Source organism: Solanum verrucosum, unplaced genomic scaffold (assembly GCF_900185275.1).
Source record: "Solanum verrucosum unplaced genomic scaffold, falcon-dt-bn FXZP01000103.1, whole genome shotgun sequence".
In the NCBI taxonomy this organism is placed as follows: domain Eukaryota; kingdom Viridiplantae; phylum Streptophyta; class Magnoliopsida; order Solanales; family Solanaceae; genus Solanum; species Solanum verrucosum.
Window position 1 is genome coordinate 5,940,404 of NW_026020048.1, and position 18,050 is coordinate 5,958,453.

The following is an 18,050-nucleotide window of genomic DNA, read 5'->3' on the forward strand; positions in this document are numbered from 1 at the left end:
ATTGGACGGCTATTATTGACATCGTATTATTTGAATGTCTTTAGGAGACAATTATGAATGGATTTTAGTAAAAATAAATAATGTTGACAAGTCAAAGTGATTAGCTTGACTGTAATGTGAGTTAGGTGAGGGATAGTATCCAAGTTGTGCTCACTCCAATCAATGCATTCATCAAAACCTACTCACCCACAGCTGGCTGCCTGCCTGCCTGCTCCCTTTGTAATGCCGGTGCTTCTTTTATCCTCCTACATATAAAATTCTTTTATATGTATATATATAAAATTATTTTCAAATACTCTTTTTAATGTGATTATGAATTTGGGATGTAGGTAATTAGTGCACTCTTTTGATTAAATGTGTGCATGAAAAAGTTCTTTTGAAATTTTACAACATTTATGCAGCAGGTAATTAATATTGTTTACAATAAGGCGAAGTAAATTAATCCAAGGTTAAGTAAGTTAAGTAAGATCAATTTGAGTTTGATCTAGATTTCCCCATTTTTGTATCATAGATCAAGGATCTATTTTCATTTCTTGTCTATTCTTTTCTTTCCAATATTTTGATTATGATTATTTTTTAGTACTTTATTTTACGCGTCACAACAATTAGAAATTGAGAATCTATATCTTTAGATCAAAGAAGGGTCTAGATGTTGGAATAATGGAATCCAATGCTATTTGAGCCCTTGTTATTAGTAAAATTGGTGAATAAAGCGAAGGTACGAAAAGAGAGAGATTCGAACCATCGATAAACAAAAGCCTACATAGCAGTTTCAATGCTACACCTCGAACCACTCGCCCATCTCTCCTACATAATGATTATGACCCCAAAACCGAGTGAATAGTGAGTCAGTCATAATCCATATTTTAATTAATGTTATCTTGATTTTCTAAATTGACAAGTAATTTAAGATAACTATTTTTAATAATGTAGACAAATAATATAGGACAAAGGGAGTATATATAAGTAAATATATAATTCTTACCTTATTACTATTAGTACTCCCTATGTCTCTAATTACTTGTCCACTTTTGAATTGACACACCTATTAAGAAATCAATTAATGACATAGTGAGTTTATCATTTTACTCCTATTAATTATGAAGTGGATGAAAAGTTCTGCATTTTTCAAAGGTCATTTAATTGAGGGTATAATAAGTAAAAAATATTTGTCCTTTCTTGATTTGTCAAAATGAACAAATAATTAGGACAACTATAAAAGAAAAAGTGAACAAATAATTAGGGACAGAGAGAGGGAGTAATAAATATGATAGTACAAATCTTTTTAGTAATGTGGATAATGTAAAAAATGTATTGATATCCCACCAAAGTGAGGAGAGCTCTGATCCCACCAAAGCTACTGAAAATCAATTGAAACTGTGAAAGTGCGGTATATGTAGTAATTCATACTCCATGCATCAACTAACTGGAAATGTAATCGACAGTTGTAGGCTCCACTGCCCCATAAAGTTCCTCATTTTATCTCATAATTTATAAAATAAAGTCGGGTCAAGACTCAACGGGTTAGAGGGAGTTAAATAAAATAACAACCATGACTAATCCAAGATCCTTTTTTTTTTTGGAGGGTGGATGAATTGAAATAATAATCAATTTAAGGTAAGTATTTTACTTTCACCAAGAGCAGTGCAATTAGTTGGATATATAGTAGTATAACCAATGCATGCAGGATTATGAAAGGAGTAGTTTGGTTCAAAATAATGTTACTCCTCATGATTATAATCATGGGACTACCATTATAGGTTTGATATAAATTTTTGTCATGTTTTTAGTTTATACCCACAACCAAACACTAGACAAATTTAACCTTAGGTTCCTCTAACAAATGGCCCTTTAAGCCTTGAAGGAAAAATTCCATTAGTAGTGCCCATTTGCAACATGACTTTCCTTTCAAAACATAGCAAAACTCATAATGTTTGCGCACATACAATTTACAAAATCTAATCCTAACTGAAATCATGTGGATACAAATAATACAATATCAAATTTTACGTGCACACATTAGCCAACTATATATGAAATGTATATAAAGTGTAAGTCATATCATGTATGTATTGGAAACCATCACCTAAAATATATGGCGATAGATAACAATGATTTTCTAGAATTGAAACTTCAACAACAGCAAACGAGTGAGGTTGGGATGGACAGTGACAACTAAGGTTTTTAAATGTACAGATATGTATGCTATAAATTTCCACAATGTTTTATAATTACGCTACACCCTATAAATTTTATTTTTTTTCCTTAATAAAACAGGGGCTAATCAGTTGGGCAAATGAAAACTTTGATATTGGGCTGATCCCCCAAGGCTTAGTCCATATAGAGGTGGGCTTGAAACACACCAAAAAAGCCCAAGTCCATGTTTCAAATCCTAACGGCTAGTTTGTTAACGCGCTGCCTGCCTTACAAGAATGTTCTAACGGTCACTTTATGTTTTCCCATTGTGAAACCCTATTTCCACAACTATAAAGTCCTCTTCTCTCTGCCCAAATTCCATCTCATTGACAGTGAATTTCTCCTCTCTGCATTTCTTGATCTGAATTAGAATTTCGGTATACAAGTAACCCAAAAATCAAACTTCACTGCAATATTCTTGATTCTTCATCAATGGAGACTCCATCATCAACAAGAAGGGTGACAAGATCACAAGCCTTGGCTGTGGCTAACAGTGCTAACAAGATCCCTCTGTCAACTAGTAAGTTTTTATTGCCCTGTTTTCATTTTTCCTTTCTTGAAATTTAATTTGATTTCTGAGAAGTAATTTCTTTTCTTGTTCAGAGAAAATTGAAGAATCTGAGAAGAAAACAGTGGCGAAATCAAGAAACAGAACTGGGAAACAATCAGCATTGATTGATATAACGAATGATTCCCCCATTGTTGGTCTTGCTATGGGGAATTTGGGGACCCCTTCTTCAGAGATATCTAAGAAAAGGACTACAGGTCTAGCCAAATACTTGAGTACACCTGGATCTGGCGAGGATTTATTGAGGGGACAAGTTAAGACTTTGTTGCAAAAGGTTGAAGAAGAAGCTGTGCTCTCGAAGATTTCGCTGGAAAATAGGCCTTTCCTTCATCTCCAAGGAATTATCAACTCTCCCATGGGTCTTCTTGCCCCAACTCCTGCAAATACACCTCTTATGGATTTCTCTGTCAATGAATTGCCTGCTGTTACTGCATCCCCTGTTGAAGACAAGTTTGTCATTTCTCAGGTACGAATTCAATTACCTGTATCAATTAGTCTCAAGAAAGATTCCTTTTTTATTTCTTGTTTGATTTTACAAATCCAAGATTTGAATTAATTGATTGTATGTTACAGATGATCAATGATATGTTTGAAGGGGAAAAACAGGGGAATCTTGAATCTGAGAAAAGTTACTTAACAAGATCTCTGCTGCTGGATTTTTATGAGAAACCAGAAGACTCGGAACAATCTTCTGTGTGTTCCTCTGTGCTGACATACCAAGGATGTGAGGTTGAAAGCAAGGAGAAGACGACCCCTTCAGATGACGACAATGCATCTGTGTGGTCGATTCAGGTGAATGCAAGTACTAAGGATGAAGAAGAAGAAGAAGAAGGAGGACTTGAAGAAGTTGAATATGATGATGACAAGTATGATGAAATTGAAGAGGATGGAAGTGAAGTTGACGATCTGTGTGAAGAGATTAGCAAGATCAATGTGAATTTTGAGGGGAAGCATACGCGTTTTGTGTACAACAGTGATGATGAGCTTGAAGGTGCTGAAGAGTGCAATGTTGAGGCTGCATCATCATCACCAGGTGTCTTGCACTTGAAGGGGTTGCCAACTCCAAAAGGGAAGCATCTTCGCTTCCCTGAAGAACACTGAAGGAAGAAATTTCTAGGCTTATATTGATGTTTCTGTTTTTGACACACACCTGCTCTGTGGTGCTATAATACTTGTCATGATCTTTTTGTACTTCTCTTTTGCTGCTGCTACATTGTATTCTTTTGGTTCATATCTGATTTGGACCTTTTGAAAATTGGCTATCAAATTGATGATATATTTCAAAAATCATCTCTTTCCAATGTCTCTGAAAGTTGTTTATTACATACATTCTTTTGGTTCATATCTAATATGGACAGTTGAAAGTTATGCTTGCTACTTTCTATAGTCACTTGCCACGATTTTCTATGATATTATTTGATTACTTTTTTGAGTATATTAAAAGACATGCCTAGTAATAGAATAGAAGGAAGTCCAATAATTTATAGAAACCATGGTAAGAGGAGATTATATTGTAAATTACACTGGAAGAAAGTGAAAGCTGGACGATAGAAGCAATGGGTCAAACTAGAATAGGAGGAAGTCCAATAATTTATAAAAACCATGGTAAGAGGAGATTATATTGTAAATTACACTGGAAGAAAGTGAGAGCTGGACGATAGAAGCAATGGGTCAAACTGAAAAAGAGCAGCAACTGTTTGATAAGAGGAGATTATATTGTAAATTACACTGGAAGAAAGTGAGAGCTGGACGATAGAAGCAATGGGTCAAACTGAAAAAGAGCAGCAACTGTTTGATCATAATAATAAACACCAACCCTAAACTGATTTGATCAAATTCAATTTTACCAAAGTGGACCTTTATCGTAACGGCTATAGCGGCTCATGGGAGACAAGTATACACAAGAGATCGACTTGTTAAATGCGGAGTGAGTGAACACAGGAAATTGACTGAACATGCAATGAAGAGGAAGAGACACTGGAACCAGAGAATTTTTCGGCATACTTCAAGAGATCCAACTAATGTTGCAAAACAGGTGATTTAAGAAGTCTTCCTAGTACAAAAGCCTACCAACACTGGCAAAGAGACTAAAGAAGCTAAATTTCTATCCTAGATGATTTGATTGGCATGAAATGTAGGAAACAATAGTTATCCCCATGACAAATAGGATCATGATGATTGCAATTCACTCAGTGATAGATTTCTTTGTTCAGCATGATTGGCTTTAAACCAAATTGTATAAATTCCTTACTGGTTTTAAAAAAATATTTATCAGAGAAAAACATAATTTAAATTTAATTTACACATCCTTTATTGTTTCCCTTAATGTTTGAAGCATTTATACTTTTTTCTCAAGGGAAACCCGCAACTGCTACCCTCTAAAGCTGATTATTCTCATTCGACATTCAACTGTTATGTTCCTCAATACCGAGTCTTTGCTACTTCAGCAAGAACGATCACAGAAATATCACAACAGATACAATCACAACCTTCTTCGAAAGTAGCTCAGAACCATGAACATATTAGGCTGCACTGAGTAAAACTAATTCCACTATTGCTGACTAACATTGCCTCTATAAGCGCCTGGAAAGAACCGGCAGCAAAAGGGATCATTTATATACACGAGCAACTAGCAATAATATTTACACTACTATCTAACTTGCATCACCTAAAGGGAAATACAAGAGACTATACAGTCACTAATTAATGTTAGATTACACTATTAGACACCTAAAAGTTGGCATAACACAAAAAATAAATTAGAAAAAAATAAATCAGAACCAAGGATGCCACGTCGGATCCATCATGCACAAGTTCCTTGGAGTAAGGGCAGCTTCAACCAACTCCGCTACACCCCTCTGCACAGATTGTGGCGGATCCATGCCATTCTCCTCCTATACAAGTTGAAAGAAGCCAAACACAACAATGTCACAATGCAGGCATTTAGATATCAACTGAAGCTAAACTTATCTAAGCATATGATTTCAGTCACACACAGATATGTCTATATAATAATAGAATACACAGGAGATGGCTAATGCTTGATTTTATTGAAACAGGAAAGTGGTAATACCATTACTTGGTGAGGAACTCAAAAGCTATATAAATAGCACCAAAAAGAAAATAATTGGATACCTCTTCTGAGATGTATTGAGGAGCTATTCCATTGATCCGCCCAATGACATTCTCAACATTTGTAGCGACTTTTTGTTTGAAGTCTACAGGGTTCAGATTACCTGCCCCTACAACAGGGGCCAGAGGCATCCCAAGAGGTCTTCTCCAAGACCAAGATAACAACTCATCTCGGAAAAACATTGCCAGATGATACCATAAGAGCTGGCTTTGCTGCAGATGGTAATTTATTTAAGTCAACAGCATTCAGGAATTAAACAAAGAAGAAAATATGATGTGTGCAGAAATAAATCTTACTTTAGGAGAGACCACAGCCTGAGCAGCAGCACACATGGCAGAAACAACTAAGCCTTCTACTCCAAAATGAGAGAAAAACGCTTGCAAATTTCTGGTCAGGCGGAACGGCACTGGTTCATTAAATTCGATCATTCCATTTGCATCATAAGCAGGATGGAAATCAGTCTGGAAAATTTTTCCGGTGTTTTTAGCAAATAATATCTTGTTTGGAGACCTTCCACCAATTTGGAGCATGAACGACATAAAACTAGAAAGAGCCAACTGGATTGCAAACTGCTTTTTGAAAGCCCACATGTGATTGCCACTCAAGAGTGTTTTGTACATATACTGTGAGAATATGCTTTCTGTGACGAAACTTTTGGTGATCTCATTATATGCTTGAAGACGGAGATCAACAACAGCATCTGGTGAGATCTGTCCAGATATTGCTTGGTTGAGTTGCTCCTTGAAAAATGTGATTGGTAAGTCTGCTTCTCGGTCATTTCTTGCACAATGGTTCTCATAAACCTCCAGGAAAGTGCTGTACATCAAATCATCCTCTACCATGCGAACCTATATCATGAATTCACATGGAGTTATTTGAAAGAAAAAAGCTCAATGTTGAAAAGTTATGACAATCAAACAACACAAAAAACTAGATATAAAGGCAGTTACTGTGAAGAATGCAATTTGCATCACTACAGCAATTATACTATAACTCAATAGAGCATGACTGCCTTATTTCTGGCTAATAGAGCAAAAAGGGGGAAATGTAACACTAGTTTATGAGGTGAAGAGGTTTAGTTAATACCTGTGACCACACAGGTATAATAATTGGGGTGTGAATGCAGATGTGCCGCCGCCGGGACTCCTTGTGCTTATCAAACATCCGATTCATCACACGGAAAAGCTGTAGGATCCGCTCATCACTTCTGGCATTTGGTGTTAAAGATGTCTGAACAATAAAATGGCGCTGAGAACCATCTGATCCAATCAGTGTCAAACGGCGGAAGCTGCTACCATGCCTCCGCACTATTGGAATATCTGCTGCCACCCTGTCTAACTTCACAGTATGATCTGGTGCAACTTCCTGAAGAAAAGACCATAGATCAGGGAAAAGTACTATGATATCTTCTAAAGCAAGAAACAGAAGAAGGGAAACCAAGAAACAAGTCCCATTGATCTCACGACAAGTCCATTATGTCATTTATACAACTAAAGCCTTGTGAATACATTTAGCACCAGGAAATTCACGTCCCATTTCGGCCATGGGTTTTACTGCAACACATTCTACTTACATTTTTAAAGGAGAAGACTAAGATGCTTACATGATCAGTAAAGTACTGTCCTGGAATTTCCACATCAACAACATGAAAATCTCTCAACACCCTACTTTCATCTTCCAGCTTAAGCACAGCTGGAAACCGGTCCTCTACATTGCTTTGCAGGACATTTTTCCAATGCTTCAGTCTTTCAGTAAGTTCAGAAAGAGTGGCCGGAAATGTTGCAGCACTGTCAGGATCGAGATCACGTTCAAAATCCTGCTTGTATTCTCTTACAAAGTCGACATGTTTGTTCACTGCATCTGCTGAGAAACATGCTCTACACACGCCAGAAAGCTCCTTCTTCAGAGACTGAGGAACTTCAGCTGTAGTTGCAGTCGGGTACTTGTAACAACGGTGAAGTAGAGCATTAACAACTGCCAACAGTCTCTCCTCTGGCAAAGTGACAAATCTGGATCCGATCTCAGTGAGCAAGATCTGATAAATTTTATCAGAAGACGCATTAGCAACTTTACTTATGCATAAATGAAGAAAAAGATTTACAATGTAGGTAATCCCTTTCGATAAATCAAAACATCTACTGATACTACCCAAGTTTGTAAGGTCTTTATGTAATACACATATTTATTAAGCCCCTCCAATAATCGAAGCAATCAACCATACAAGTTTGATAATTTCTGTTGACACAAAAGGTACAGAACAGACAAAAGATAAGTCTTAACCATGAGCCCCTCCAAATGCTTCCTTTTTAAATATTCATTCTCTCCATAGAATCCAAAACACACAAATTATGCTGTCCTTCATAAACTTTACAAGAAGAAAAACCAGAATTCGTTTTTCTTTCATATGGTATCAGTGAAAAGGTGCACAAGTTAAAAGGTTCTAAGAAAATGTAACATCCAGTCCTTTTCCAAGCCTGATAATGGATACAATATCCAATCCTTGCTACAGTATTAATCTTTAACAACCATATTAAGTGAAAAATAGAAGTGTCTCATCTAACCAGACATTTATTTGTGAAAAATAAACAATACCAGTCACCCACCTCAAGTTCACTGGCCAGATTAGAGTGTTTGCTGCGTAAAGTTTCCATTATATCTTTGGCGGCATCAAATGCACTGGCAGCAGATGCAACTAAACTCAGAGCACTATTACGACGTAGCGCAGCTTGACCACCATCACTGCCTGATGAACCCTGGTGTAAGGACTGGTCATTACCAGAGGGCATACTACTGTCTGGCCTTTCAGGTTCCTGAATTTGAGAACTATTGCCATCCTGTGATCCAACACCTCCACCAGACTGAGCTCCCTGGGGAATATGATTTTCACCAGCTGATGATCCCCCACTCTGGCCAGTCATTCTAGCATTCCCATCAGCAAGGCCCATAGGAGCAGCTGCATTGGCACCAGAAACATTTTGCTGCATTCTTTGCTGTGCCATTGCCATTCTGCCATATTCAGACTTACTTGCAACATCCCGGCGCTCAAGCAAATATGTTCGCAACCAGTAATACAATGCCTGCAATTACATGCAAGATGACATCGGATCTAAAGGTCACTAAGCCTATGAAATGCACAAAACACCAACAAGCACAACATTACCTGTGGAAAGACGGTAGCAACTTTCATTAGCACAAGCTTGCAATGTGGAGCTTCTGTCCTCTGCAAGGAAAGTAATAGCTGTGGAATCCAAGAAAGCCACACCCAGTTGGGTATCTGCTCCAGGTACTTATCAAATGCCCTCCCAACAGGTTCATTTGGAGTATCAAAACTGAGAAGATATAGAACCCGTGCGAGGTGGCCTCTCGAATTAGGAATACCAAATTTGATGCCTTGTAAGAAGCAGCTAACAGAGTACTCTAACCAAATCTCTTCGTGTGTTTCCTTATAAGCCTGTCAAAGGCCAAAATTTATAGCATACTAAACAGAAAAAAAAAAATTGAACCAAAGAAATGAACCTGGAATAAGCAAATACATACCATGTCACAATAGTTTCCCCAACTAATCCACCCCTTCGGCAGATTCTTGAAAAGACTGATAGCATTTGAATAAGCAAGATTGGCCCCTTCACAATCATTAAGCTTTAACAGAAAGTCTCCCTTGAGGCGAAAGATTTCAGCTTTGTGCTTAACAGAAAAGTACTCCAGATTAGTACTGTTTATCAAATTAAGGCCACTAGTCAGCTCTCCCTTCATTTCTAAATAAGCTTTTGCTTGTTCTCTTATTTTCACAAAAGCTTCCTGCAATCATACAAAAGAAAAATGCATCAAACCATGCAGCATATCAAACCATTCAACTTTGCTTCTGTTGGGTTTTCAGTTTATCCTATCTTCTTTTCCGGGGTGTCCGAAAGAGGCATAAGCATTTAGAGCTATGGGAAAGAACCTAAGTAGACAAAATGGAGTGTATGTAGTACCTGAACTTCCATGGTTGAATGTCCATACATCTTCTCCAACACAGACACACACACCTCATAAAGACCCTGCTTACGAGCAATATGAGCAAGCTTATTGACATTCCAAGCCTTGTCACGATATCCAAGGTGATGCAACTGTGAATTTGTACTACCAAAATCCTTAAAAGCATCAATCACAGCATTATACATTTCATTCCTCCATTGAAGTAAATCATACCAAACAGACGAACTGTCCCATTCATTTGGTATCCTTAGCCTCCATGTCTCAAGGATGTCCTTAAGATCAGCATATAGGCCACCATGAACCCCAACAGCAGAATTTCCAGAGAGTTTATTTCCATTGGCAATGTCCACAATTATCCTAGCTGATTCTTGAACTTCAACTAGTTGTTGAAATTGCTGTAGAAGGGAAATTTTGGCATGAATGGACATTTCAGGTAACTGCCACCACTGTTCCAAAGCAAGATCAACACCTTTTCCAACAGTGTTTTCAGCCTCAGCCACGCCATTTGTACTCTTCTCATGAAGGGAAAAATAGGACTGAATAATACGCAGTTTTGGACTATCCTCCACTTGAGCCTTTGGGATAACATGGTCTTTTAAATATGCCCAATCAGGCTGTTTCCACAGACTATCAAGCAATATCTCATAATTTTCAACCATCTTGCCAAAGTCGACCAATACATCCCATTGACTAAGTTGACTAGCACAACTTAGCCACTGCTCCTCCCAGAGACACATTTCAGCTTTTGGAACTGTATTGTTGTAAGTGCCCTGGGTTGCTTTAACCATGGCTTGGTAGAAGAGACTTTGAGCCCGCTGCCAATAGCCATGCTGAACCAGAGAAAGTCCAGCCCGTGTTTCAGCAGTAATTGACCGTTTCTTCCACAATCCACACCTCATATCTTCTTCATTGAGTAATCGGTAAAGCTCAGCAAGAGACTCTGAGCATTTCGTGTCATTCAAGAAAAGCATAACATGACTTTCCAGCAGCGCTAACGCAATGTGCCATGCATTGTAAGTTTTTCCAATGTATTTGATTAATTCACTAGGCATTCGAGGCTGAGGATGACTCAGCTGAAGTCCTTCCAGAAGAGCTTGCACAACATTTGGCCGATGGGTTGCCTGCTTCTTATGATAGTCCTTTGATAACAGAGTTATCATTGGCTTTGCAAGCGCTACCTGTTCTTCCTTGTGCAAAGTCACCCACACAATAGGGAACACCAAAACCCAGAGGTGATACGCAACATTTGCATCCGTGTGTGCCAGTTCTCTCAGTGGAATGACAAGATCAGCAACCTTAAACAAAGGCGAAATCTCAATTTACGATGACTTACGGATAAAAAGTGTAATGCAGACATAATGATGTGTAAAATTGCAGTAATAAAGATCTCACAAGGATAGCTAAAATTGACTTTCAAATATGCAAGAAGAGTCACAACAACCGTATTAGAATAAATGACCAGTCCAACAAGTGTATATATGATTGAAAAATGCATAAACAAATCTAAAAGGGAATTCTGCTCAACAATAGGAGAGCCGAGTTTCAAGTATTGCGGGTGGAAACTACTAAAACCCAGATACAGAAGTATGGAATAACAGAAATTTGACAAAAAATGGTTATCAAAGAAATAAATAAACAAGGAAAAGACACCGACTGTAATTGTGATCATTAGTGCTTGTGCCAGTGACAGCCTTAAAGGTATATATGTTCGTCAGCTAAATGAAAATGCCATTACCTGGAGCTTGCTCATTTCATTCAAAAACTGTGCATGTTTTGCTACAAAACTATCAATGGTTAGAGGAGCCTCTTCCGAACCTTCTGGAATATCCAAGACCATAGGTTGTGGCCCTATAGAATCACCAACAGAACCCGCCACTACAAGTGGAGGCACCTTGGCAGAATTTGGAGCTAGCGTTATGGACTTATCCTCAACCAAAATAGATAAAAGAAGATCAAGCCCTTGCTTCAGCCAAAATACATCACTCAAAGCTTCCCAATCCTGAATTTGGATGATGTACTGCAATCTTGTGAACAACATTCTCCCAAGGGATTCATGATAAAGAGTAAAAAACTTCATTCTCATTTCAGGATCTATTGCCCGTATCCCAAGCAAATATTGCCTCTCTACCTTCTGGAAAACTTCGTGACGCAAAGAATGAGCATACCTGGAAATCAACAAGGTTGTTCCATCTCAAGCCATGGTCAAAGCAAGCTGAATTACCTCTCAAATTGAAAATGAATGAGTATAAGTAAAAATGAAGATGGCTTACTTGTTTGAATCTGCACAAAGACCATAGAGAAGCTCAATATACTTTTTGTCCCACTCTTCTGCAGCACTGGGCGTGAAGTTCTGTTTATCCACTTGTGAAAGCCTCTGGAGGAAAGAAACAACATCTTTTGGAGAAAGAAAGGTATTAGATGCAATAGAAACTCCAGGTTTTGTCATGTCCTCTTCAATCCATCCCTTGATTACATCTAGTATGCTAAGCAACACAGAAGAGTCAGTACCCTTCTCAGAAAGCAGGGAGTTCAGAATTTGGGTTACAGGTCGTTTACAATCTGGGATGGCCATGACCCTTTCACTAATAAGGCCCAACACAGATTTCAAGTTGGCAATGACGACTCCAACATCAGCACCTTGACGAGAAGAAGTGACGGCAGAATCAGGATCTGATCTCTGACCCTGTACGTGAGAGAATACCATTTTTGTTGTCAACAAAACCACTACTTCAAAAAAATCCTGCCTTGTACAGTTTAAAGAAGAATTGGGCAAGCTCAAACTCAAGAAAAATGTATAAAATGAACTCTAGCTTATACCAAAAGACACTCAGGAATTACTAAATAAACACATCTCGTACTCCCACCTATGAATCAGCAGAAACTATTGATAATAAATACAGCATCCAAACATTATGCAATACCTGCCGCACATGGGAACCAATGGATGACCCCATATCTCGAGCCAGGCGCTGAAGAAGACGGACCAGATTTACTGGCTCAATAAAGTTTTTGTGCACCTCTGCCAAGGATTTGATTACATAAAGCACAAAGCTCACCATGCTACCTGAATTGTCTTCTCCAGAAGTCTGAGGAGTTGCAACAGCAGCAAGGTGCTTCTGTATAAGCTCTTCTACCTTTTGATACAACATCTTCACATCTTGTGTTGTATTAGATGCTTCAGGTGGAAAAGCAACGTAAACCATTTTCAAGAGGGAACACATTGACTTCCCAGCATCTAGCACTTTGAACTTGAAGCACGGTTCTAGAATCTTTAAAAAAAATTGAATATTTGAGATGAAGTGTACCAATTGGAAGTAGGGTCATAGTAAATGGTTCTGCCTAGGGACATACCTGAGATATATGGTTGATATTGTTGCGGATGAACAGATGAGGTTGCTTCTCAAGAACCTTGTTCATTACATCTAGACCCTGGGCAAGTGCTGTGGAAGGGTCCTTTGACTGAGAGGGTGGTAGATTGTTGAGCAGCTTCTCCAAATAATTAAATTTGACATTAGCATTTGGCCACACCTCCAAAGCTTGTGATAAGAGATCCAAAGCTTGTTTGTACATCAAACTTGCTTCCTTATCTTTAGGCTCTATCACTAACGCTACCTGATGCCAGACCCAAACAAGTTAACATCAGAGAACGAAGAAACCTCAAATCATGAAGAAAAAAAAATAACTTCCACTAGAATAGTATTGTAAAATGGAAAAAATAAATTGAAAAAAGAAACATAATATCCTCAACATTATGAAAAGAAAACAAAGCAGGACTCCCCCATGCTCAAAAAAATTCAGCTGTACTATCCACCCCCAAAACCCCCACACAAAAAAACAGAGGTAATGATTGAATATGAACATCAAACTGTAGCTTCACATAATAAATTGCATTATCTACTGAGTTCTTTTGAGGCAAGTGAATAAAGAAAGTCCATACAGAACAGAACTACTACAAAGACTTGGAAGGGAAGCATCTCAGGAAAATCAGGTTGAAGACCTACCACAAGCATTTAACAAATTTGACTTGTATACCAAAAAGTGCAAATTACAGGCAACAGTATAAATAAAAGCCAAAGATTCACGAACTGTATTCTTTCAAGGAACTGAATCCAATAGCCAATTTCATGTTCACCAAATAGAAGGAAAAGGCAAAAACAGGATTAAATAGAATGAAGTATGCTCCTGCCTAGAGCTTCACAAACCATTTCAGGGAAAAACCATACTCTGATCAGGAAATTAATAATCATTTCCTCCATAGCTGCATTTGGCTTAAACTCTTCATCAGGTTGCCCGCCAGATCCAGGAGTTTCAATATTAGGAATTGATGAAGCACCGCCAGGTGACATAACACAAAGGGATTGAAGACCAGGTTCAACCTTCACACGCTTACTAGGGTCTTCTGAGAATGAAGATCCATCTGTTGGATGCTTGGGATCAACACTACCAGAAGAAGCATGACTCAATCCATCAGCATTTTGACCAGTCCCATCATTAGCAGGTACTATTTTCATTTCGCTTTGTCTTTGTCGTTCCCAGTTCACAACCAACCCAGCAAGTTCAATTGCAAGTCGTCTATTTTCAGCCGTAGTATTATATGGCAATCCCAGGCGACTCAGAGAGTTCACCATCTGAGGTACAAACTGTGCTCTACAACTGTAGAATAGATCTGAATGGCGAACTATGAGCTGGAATATGTGGATGAGATTAGGGATAGAGTGACCCTCCTCAACGAGAATCTTTTTGGTGTAACGAATCCAGATAGGCATACGGGAATCACCAAGAGGTAACCTTCTTGGAAGTGCTGGCATGAGTATATCAAGTGCTTGTTTAACCAACATTTTATTCTCTGGCTGGCAAGTCCTAAGGAGAGCGACAAATACCTGCAGTAACTAACTCCCTCTAAGATTAGGTTGCACTAAGAAAATAGATCACCACATAGTTCACAGAAAGAATTTAAGTTGTGTCAACCATCAATAAGAAAACCACAAATTCTTCCACAATCCTCATAATGAGATAAAATAGAAAAGTAACAGACATCACAAACTCATGCAAACACAACCTACATTTTTATCCTATTCATAAGCATAAAAATATAACCTTCAATAAAATATTCTTTTGAAGACTTGCAAACTATTGCACATACGGAGAACAACCTGTAATCAAAGTTGGCCAAATTACAAACAGCATTGTACTGGTTGGAGGCAATGGAATAGAAGGAGATATCTCACAAACAGGAGAAACACATAAGAACTAATGCTTGTTACATACATTTAGAGCACAAATAGATAGAACAGAGAAAACACCACAACCTCTCTACATAGATGGCCTTTGGAAAATAACACAAGAGAAGGTTACAGCAAATGCTTCTGAAGGCTAGCATAAAACATGTCACTGACGAGGGTACATCAAAGCAATGAAATACTATGTCTATTAATACAGCTAATATCAGTGAGGTGATTGAATCTGATTGAATATATAGAAGTCGATATGCACTACAACAAAAGTTCAGGTGAGATAAGGGAGTTTATCTTGGAGAGAGTTTTATAGATTAATTGAAATATATAATTAATAGAACTTAACGCCAGAGACATATTGCATGCAGATGGCATCATGAAACCACCACAAATAGTGGTACCTGAAGAATAATTTTCTCTGGAGCTTGATAAGCCTCCAAGAAATGGCAGACATTAACAAATGCCCACTGTTTACTAGCACTATCTTCACGTTTCAGATGATTCCAACCAAACTTAATAAGTTCCTTCCGGTGATGAACAAGGTCCGTCTGCAGATACTTGAGAAGCAGAGTAGCAAGTTGCAGAAGCTCTATCCTCAAAGGCTCATCATAATCAGCAGAAACCTACAAAGATAAATCAGGGAAGAAAATGAAATATACCCAAAATCAACACAAGATTAACCATAAGAGAAAATGAACTCCATAAGAACATAAAGAGATGCAATCATTTACCTCTTCTGGAGGGTCGAGAAGCTTGTCAACAATAGTCTTAATTATTGCAGAGTCAACTACATCCCAAGTCTGACCATTCTGAAATGCGTGAGCTAGCATTGGAAGAATAAGCATTTGCATTACAACCACCAAATGATCATGACCAAGTTGTCTAGACTGGAAAAGGTTCAAAAAATGCAGGAGCAGGGTTCTCTTCATGTTGGGTGGATAGCCTTCAGCAACCTTAATCGCAAGCCAACAAAGGGTTATCAAAACTAAGATACATCCATCTAGAGAAAAAACATGATAGACAGATAGCAGCCTAACAAACATACCTCAATGATATAGAACTCCTTCAAGAAGGTAAAATCTATACGAGTACGAAAGAGAAAGATGGAAAGGATATCAAACAGAACATTGATTTCAGTTTTATCATGTCGCAAATAATTCAGGAAGCATTTGACAAGCCATTTGCTCTCTTTGACCTGAAAATTTGTATTCCATAAGTTAGAAGGAAATTCATATGAAAGAAAAATCAAAAACCAATTTCCTGAATAATAAACCAAACCAAAAGCATCATTAGAACATCTTGGCAAAATAAATGAAGACAAGCAATACTTTTGGAACCTAAGAAATAATACAATTGTCTGCTCATTAAGCAATAATTGTTTCTAGACTAGTTAAAGTAGCATGGCAACAAAAAGTAAACCATCGTCATTTTCCCCAATAGACTGAGCGAACTAATTATTAATTCATCAAAAACAGCATGAGAGAATAAAAAATTTACCACAAGCCAGCTAAAAACAGTCCAAGTTGCTACAAGGATCTCAACTATCAAAAGCAAAAGTCACGGAAGAATAAATTTTACACTATAAAGCAATCAAAGAGATAAAGCTTTCATGTGGAACAAGCACCTTGGGAACAAACAATTATCCAGGGATGATTATGTAATGAAGAATAAAAATAGTTATCACGAAAACACAACGTAACTTGCCTGAACTAAATTTAATTCCTGTTCATTCTGCAGACGGGAGATTCTTGCTGGTGACTTCCACATCAGTACCAGAGTATCGAAGATAACACGGTTGTTCTGTAACCAGTTGGGCATCAACTTGACCAAAGTTTTCACTAAGGCAAGACCCTGGAAATAAGCATCTTGAGGAGCCACATTCGTTGAAGCTGAAGGAATAGAAGCCTCGACTTGAGGAGTACCAAGGCCTTCATCACCAGTAGAAGTGCTTGGCCGACTCAAAGATTCTTGTACAGCAGATGCATCAGATTTGGCAATAAATTCAGGAAAAGCACTTGCAATTATCTTTTCCGGTGATTTTGCAAGTTCTTCTCTTAAAGGCTGCCCAGCATCTGACCTTATGATGTACATAAAGCTGCAAATATATTAAACAAATCAGAGAACTGTAGAAGCAAAAAAGCAACATAACTGCTCGTACCACAAACCAGGGAACACAATTTCAACAAGCATAATGCCTACCGCCTGAAGTATTTAGGTTGACATAGCCGAGCAAGAAAGTAATCCACAGCAACAGTTGGATATCGATTCAGGAACTTGGTCAATGGCAGCCTATATGGACTGTTAATCTCACTGTAAAACTGCCCAGGTGGAAGGGCTGCTTCCAATTCGATAGTCAATGTCACAAGATCATCCAGAAACTTCCCAGCCGCAGAGGGAAGCAGGTGGAAGAGTTCAATAATAGCTGCAACCGCAAGGAAAAATACGTGTCAAAAACAGAAGTATACCCGCATAGAAGATACCCCATGTGATTATTAGGAGCAAAGCCGTATCCTACCAGCAGCTATTTTTGGTTCCTCTCCAGCCTTCCACGACTTCTGACACTGTGCTAGCTTTTCAGGTTCCAACCATTTCCTAAGATGCTCCAGTAACTTGCCACCTAAGGTCACATTAAACCAATTGGCCAGTAGTTCAAGCAGGCGGGCCAAACCTTGAAGAAGAGGCATGTTGAGATTTTTAGTGTGGGCCAAGTTAACCAATATAGGCCTAAGGCTACTTTGTAGAAGTTCTTTAGGCATCCTTTGCTGCTGTATGACCTACATAACAAAGACACCATGAATGAAAGAAGAAACTAAAACTAATGAAGCAAAGAATTGACAAAAAGTTGTAGCAACAACAAAGAATTGACTGAAAGTTATAGCATGCAACAGAAAAACAAGCATCCAGCAAACCATGTGTACATAATCCAAAACATCAGTATGCC

The 18,050-nt window shown here is 38.1% G+C and overlaps 2 protein-coding genes across 4 annotated transcripts in view; one reads left to right on the forward strand and one right to left on the reverse strand.

The window, feature by feature from the left end:
• LOC125822099 (uncharacterized) overlaps window positions 1-18,050 on the reverse strand; it is a 116,996-nt gene that overhangs the window by 89,208 nt on the left and 9,738 nt on the right. Inside the window, exons 16-35 of one of the 3 annotated variants that reach the window (XM_049501466.1) lie at window positions 17,625-17,883; window positions 17,309-17,531; window positions 16,814-17,204; window positions 16,155-16,304; window positions 15,841-16,062; window positions 15,511-15,732; window positions 14,078-14,755; window positions 13,227-13,487; window positions 12,797-13,144; window positions 12,146-12,558; window positions 11,611-12,040; window positions 9,872-11,170; window positions 9,435-9,695; window positions 9,058-9,348; window positions 8,501-8,974; window positions 7,501-7,932; window positions 6,984-7,262; window positions 6,194-6,745; window positions 5,900-6,109; window positions 5,358-5,658 (exon numbers count right to left, since the gene is read on the reverse strand). In XM_049501466.1, coding sequence (XP_049357423.1) covers window positions 5,539-5,658; window positions 5,900-6,109; window positions 6,194-6,745; window positions 6,984-7,262; window positions 7,501-7,932; window positions 8,501-8,974; window positions 9,058-9,348; window positions 9,435-9,695; window positions 9,872-11,170; window positions 11,611-12,040; window positions 12,146-12,558; window positions 12,797-13,144; window positions 13,227-13,487; window positions 14,078-14,755; window positions 15,511-15,732; window positions 15,841-16,062; window positions 16,155-16,304; window positions 16,814-17,204; window positions 17,309-17,531; window positions 17,625-17,883 — 7,515 coding nt within the window. In that variant the 3' untranslated portion in view covers window positions 5,358-5,538. Of the gene's footprint in view, window positions 1-5,357; window positions 5,659-5,899; window positions 6,110-6,193; window positions 6,746-6,983; window positions 7,263-7,500; window positions 7,933-8,500; window positions 8,975-9,057; window positions 9,349-9,434; window positions 9,696-9,871; window positions 11,171-11,610; window positions 12,041-12,145; window positions 12,559-12,796; window positions 13,145-13,226; window positions 13,488-14,077; window positions 14,756-15,510; window positions 15,733-15,840; window positions 16,063-16,154; window positions 16,305-16,813; window positions 17,205-17,308; window positions 17,532-17,624; window positions 17,884-18,050 lie in introns of those variants that run through there. The other 2 variants (XM_049501469.1, XM_049501468.1) reach the window with 2 other exon arrangements.
• LOC125822109 (uncharacterized) lies at window positions 2,557-3,891 on the forward strand. Its single transcript, XM_049501481.1, has 3 exons — window positions 2,557-2,716; window positions 2,800-3,230; window positions 3,338-3,891. Exons 1-3 carry the CDS (start codon window positions 2,629-2,631, stop codon window positions 3,863-3,865), a joined length of 1,047 nt encoding a protein of 348 aa, XP_049357438.1. The 5' UTR covers window positions 2,557-2,628; the 3' UTR covers window positions 3,866-3,891.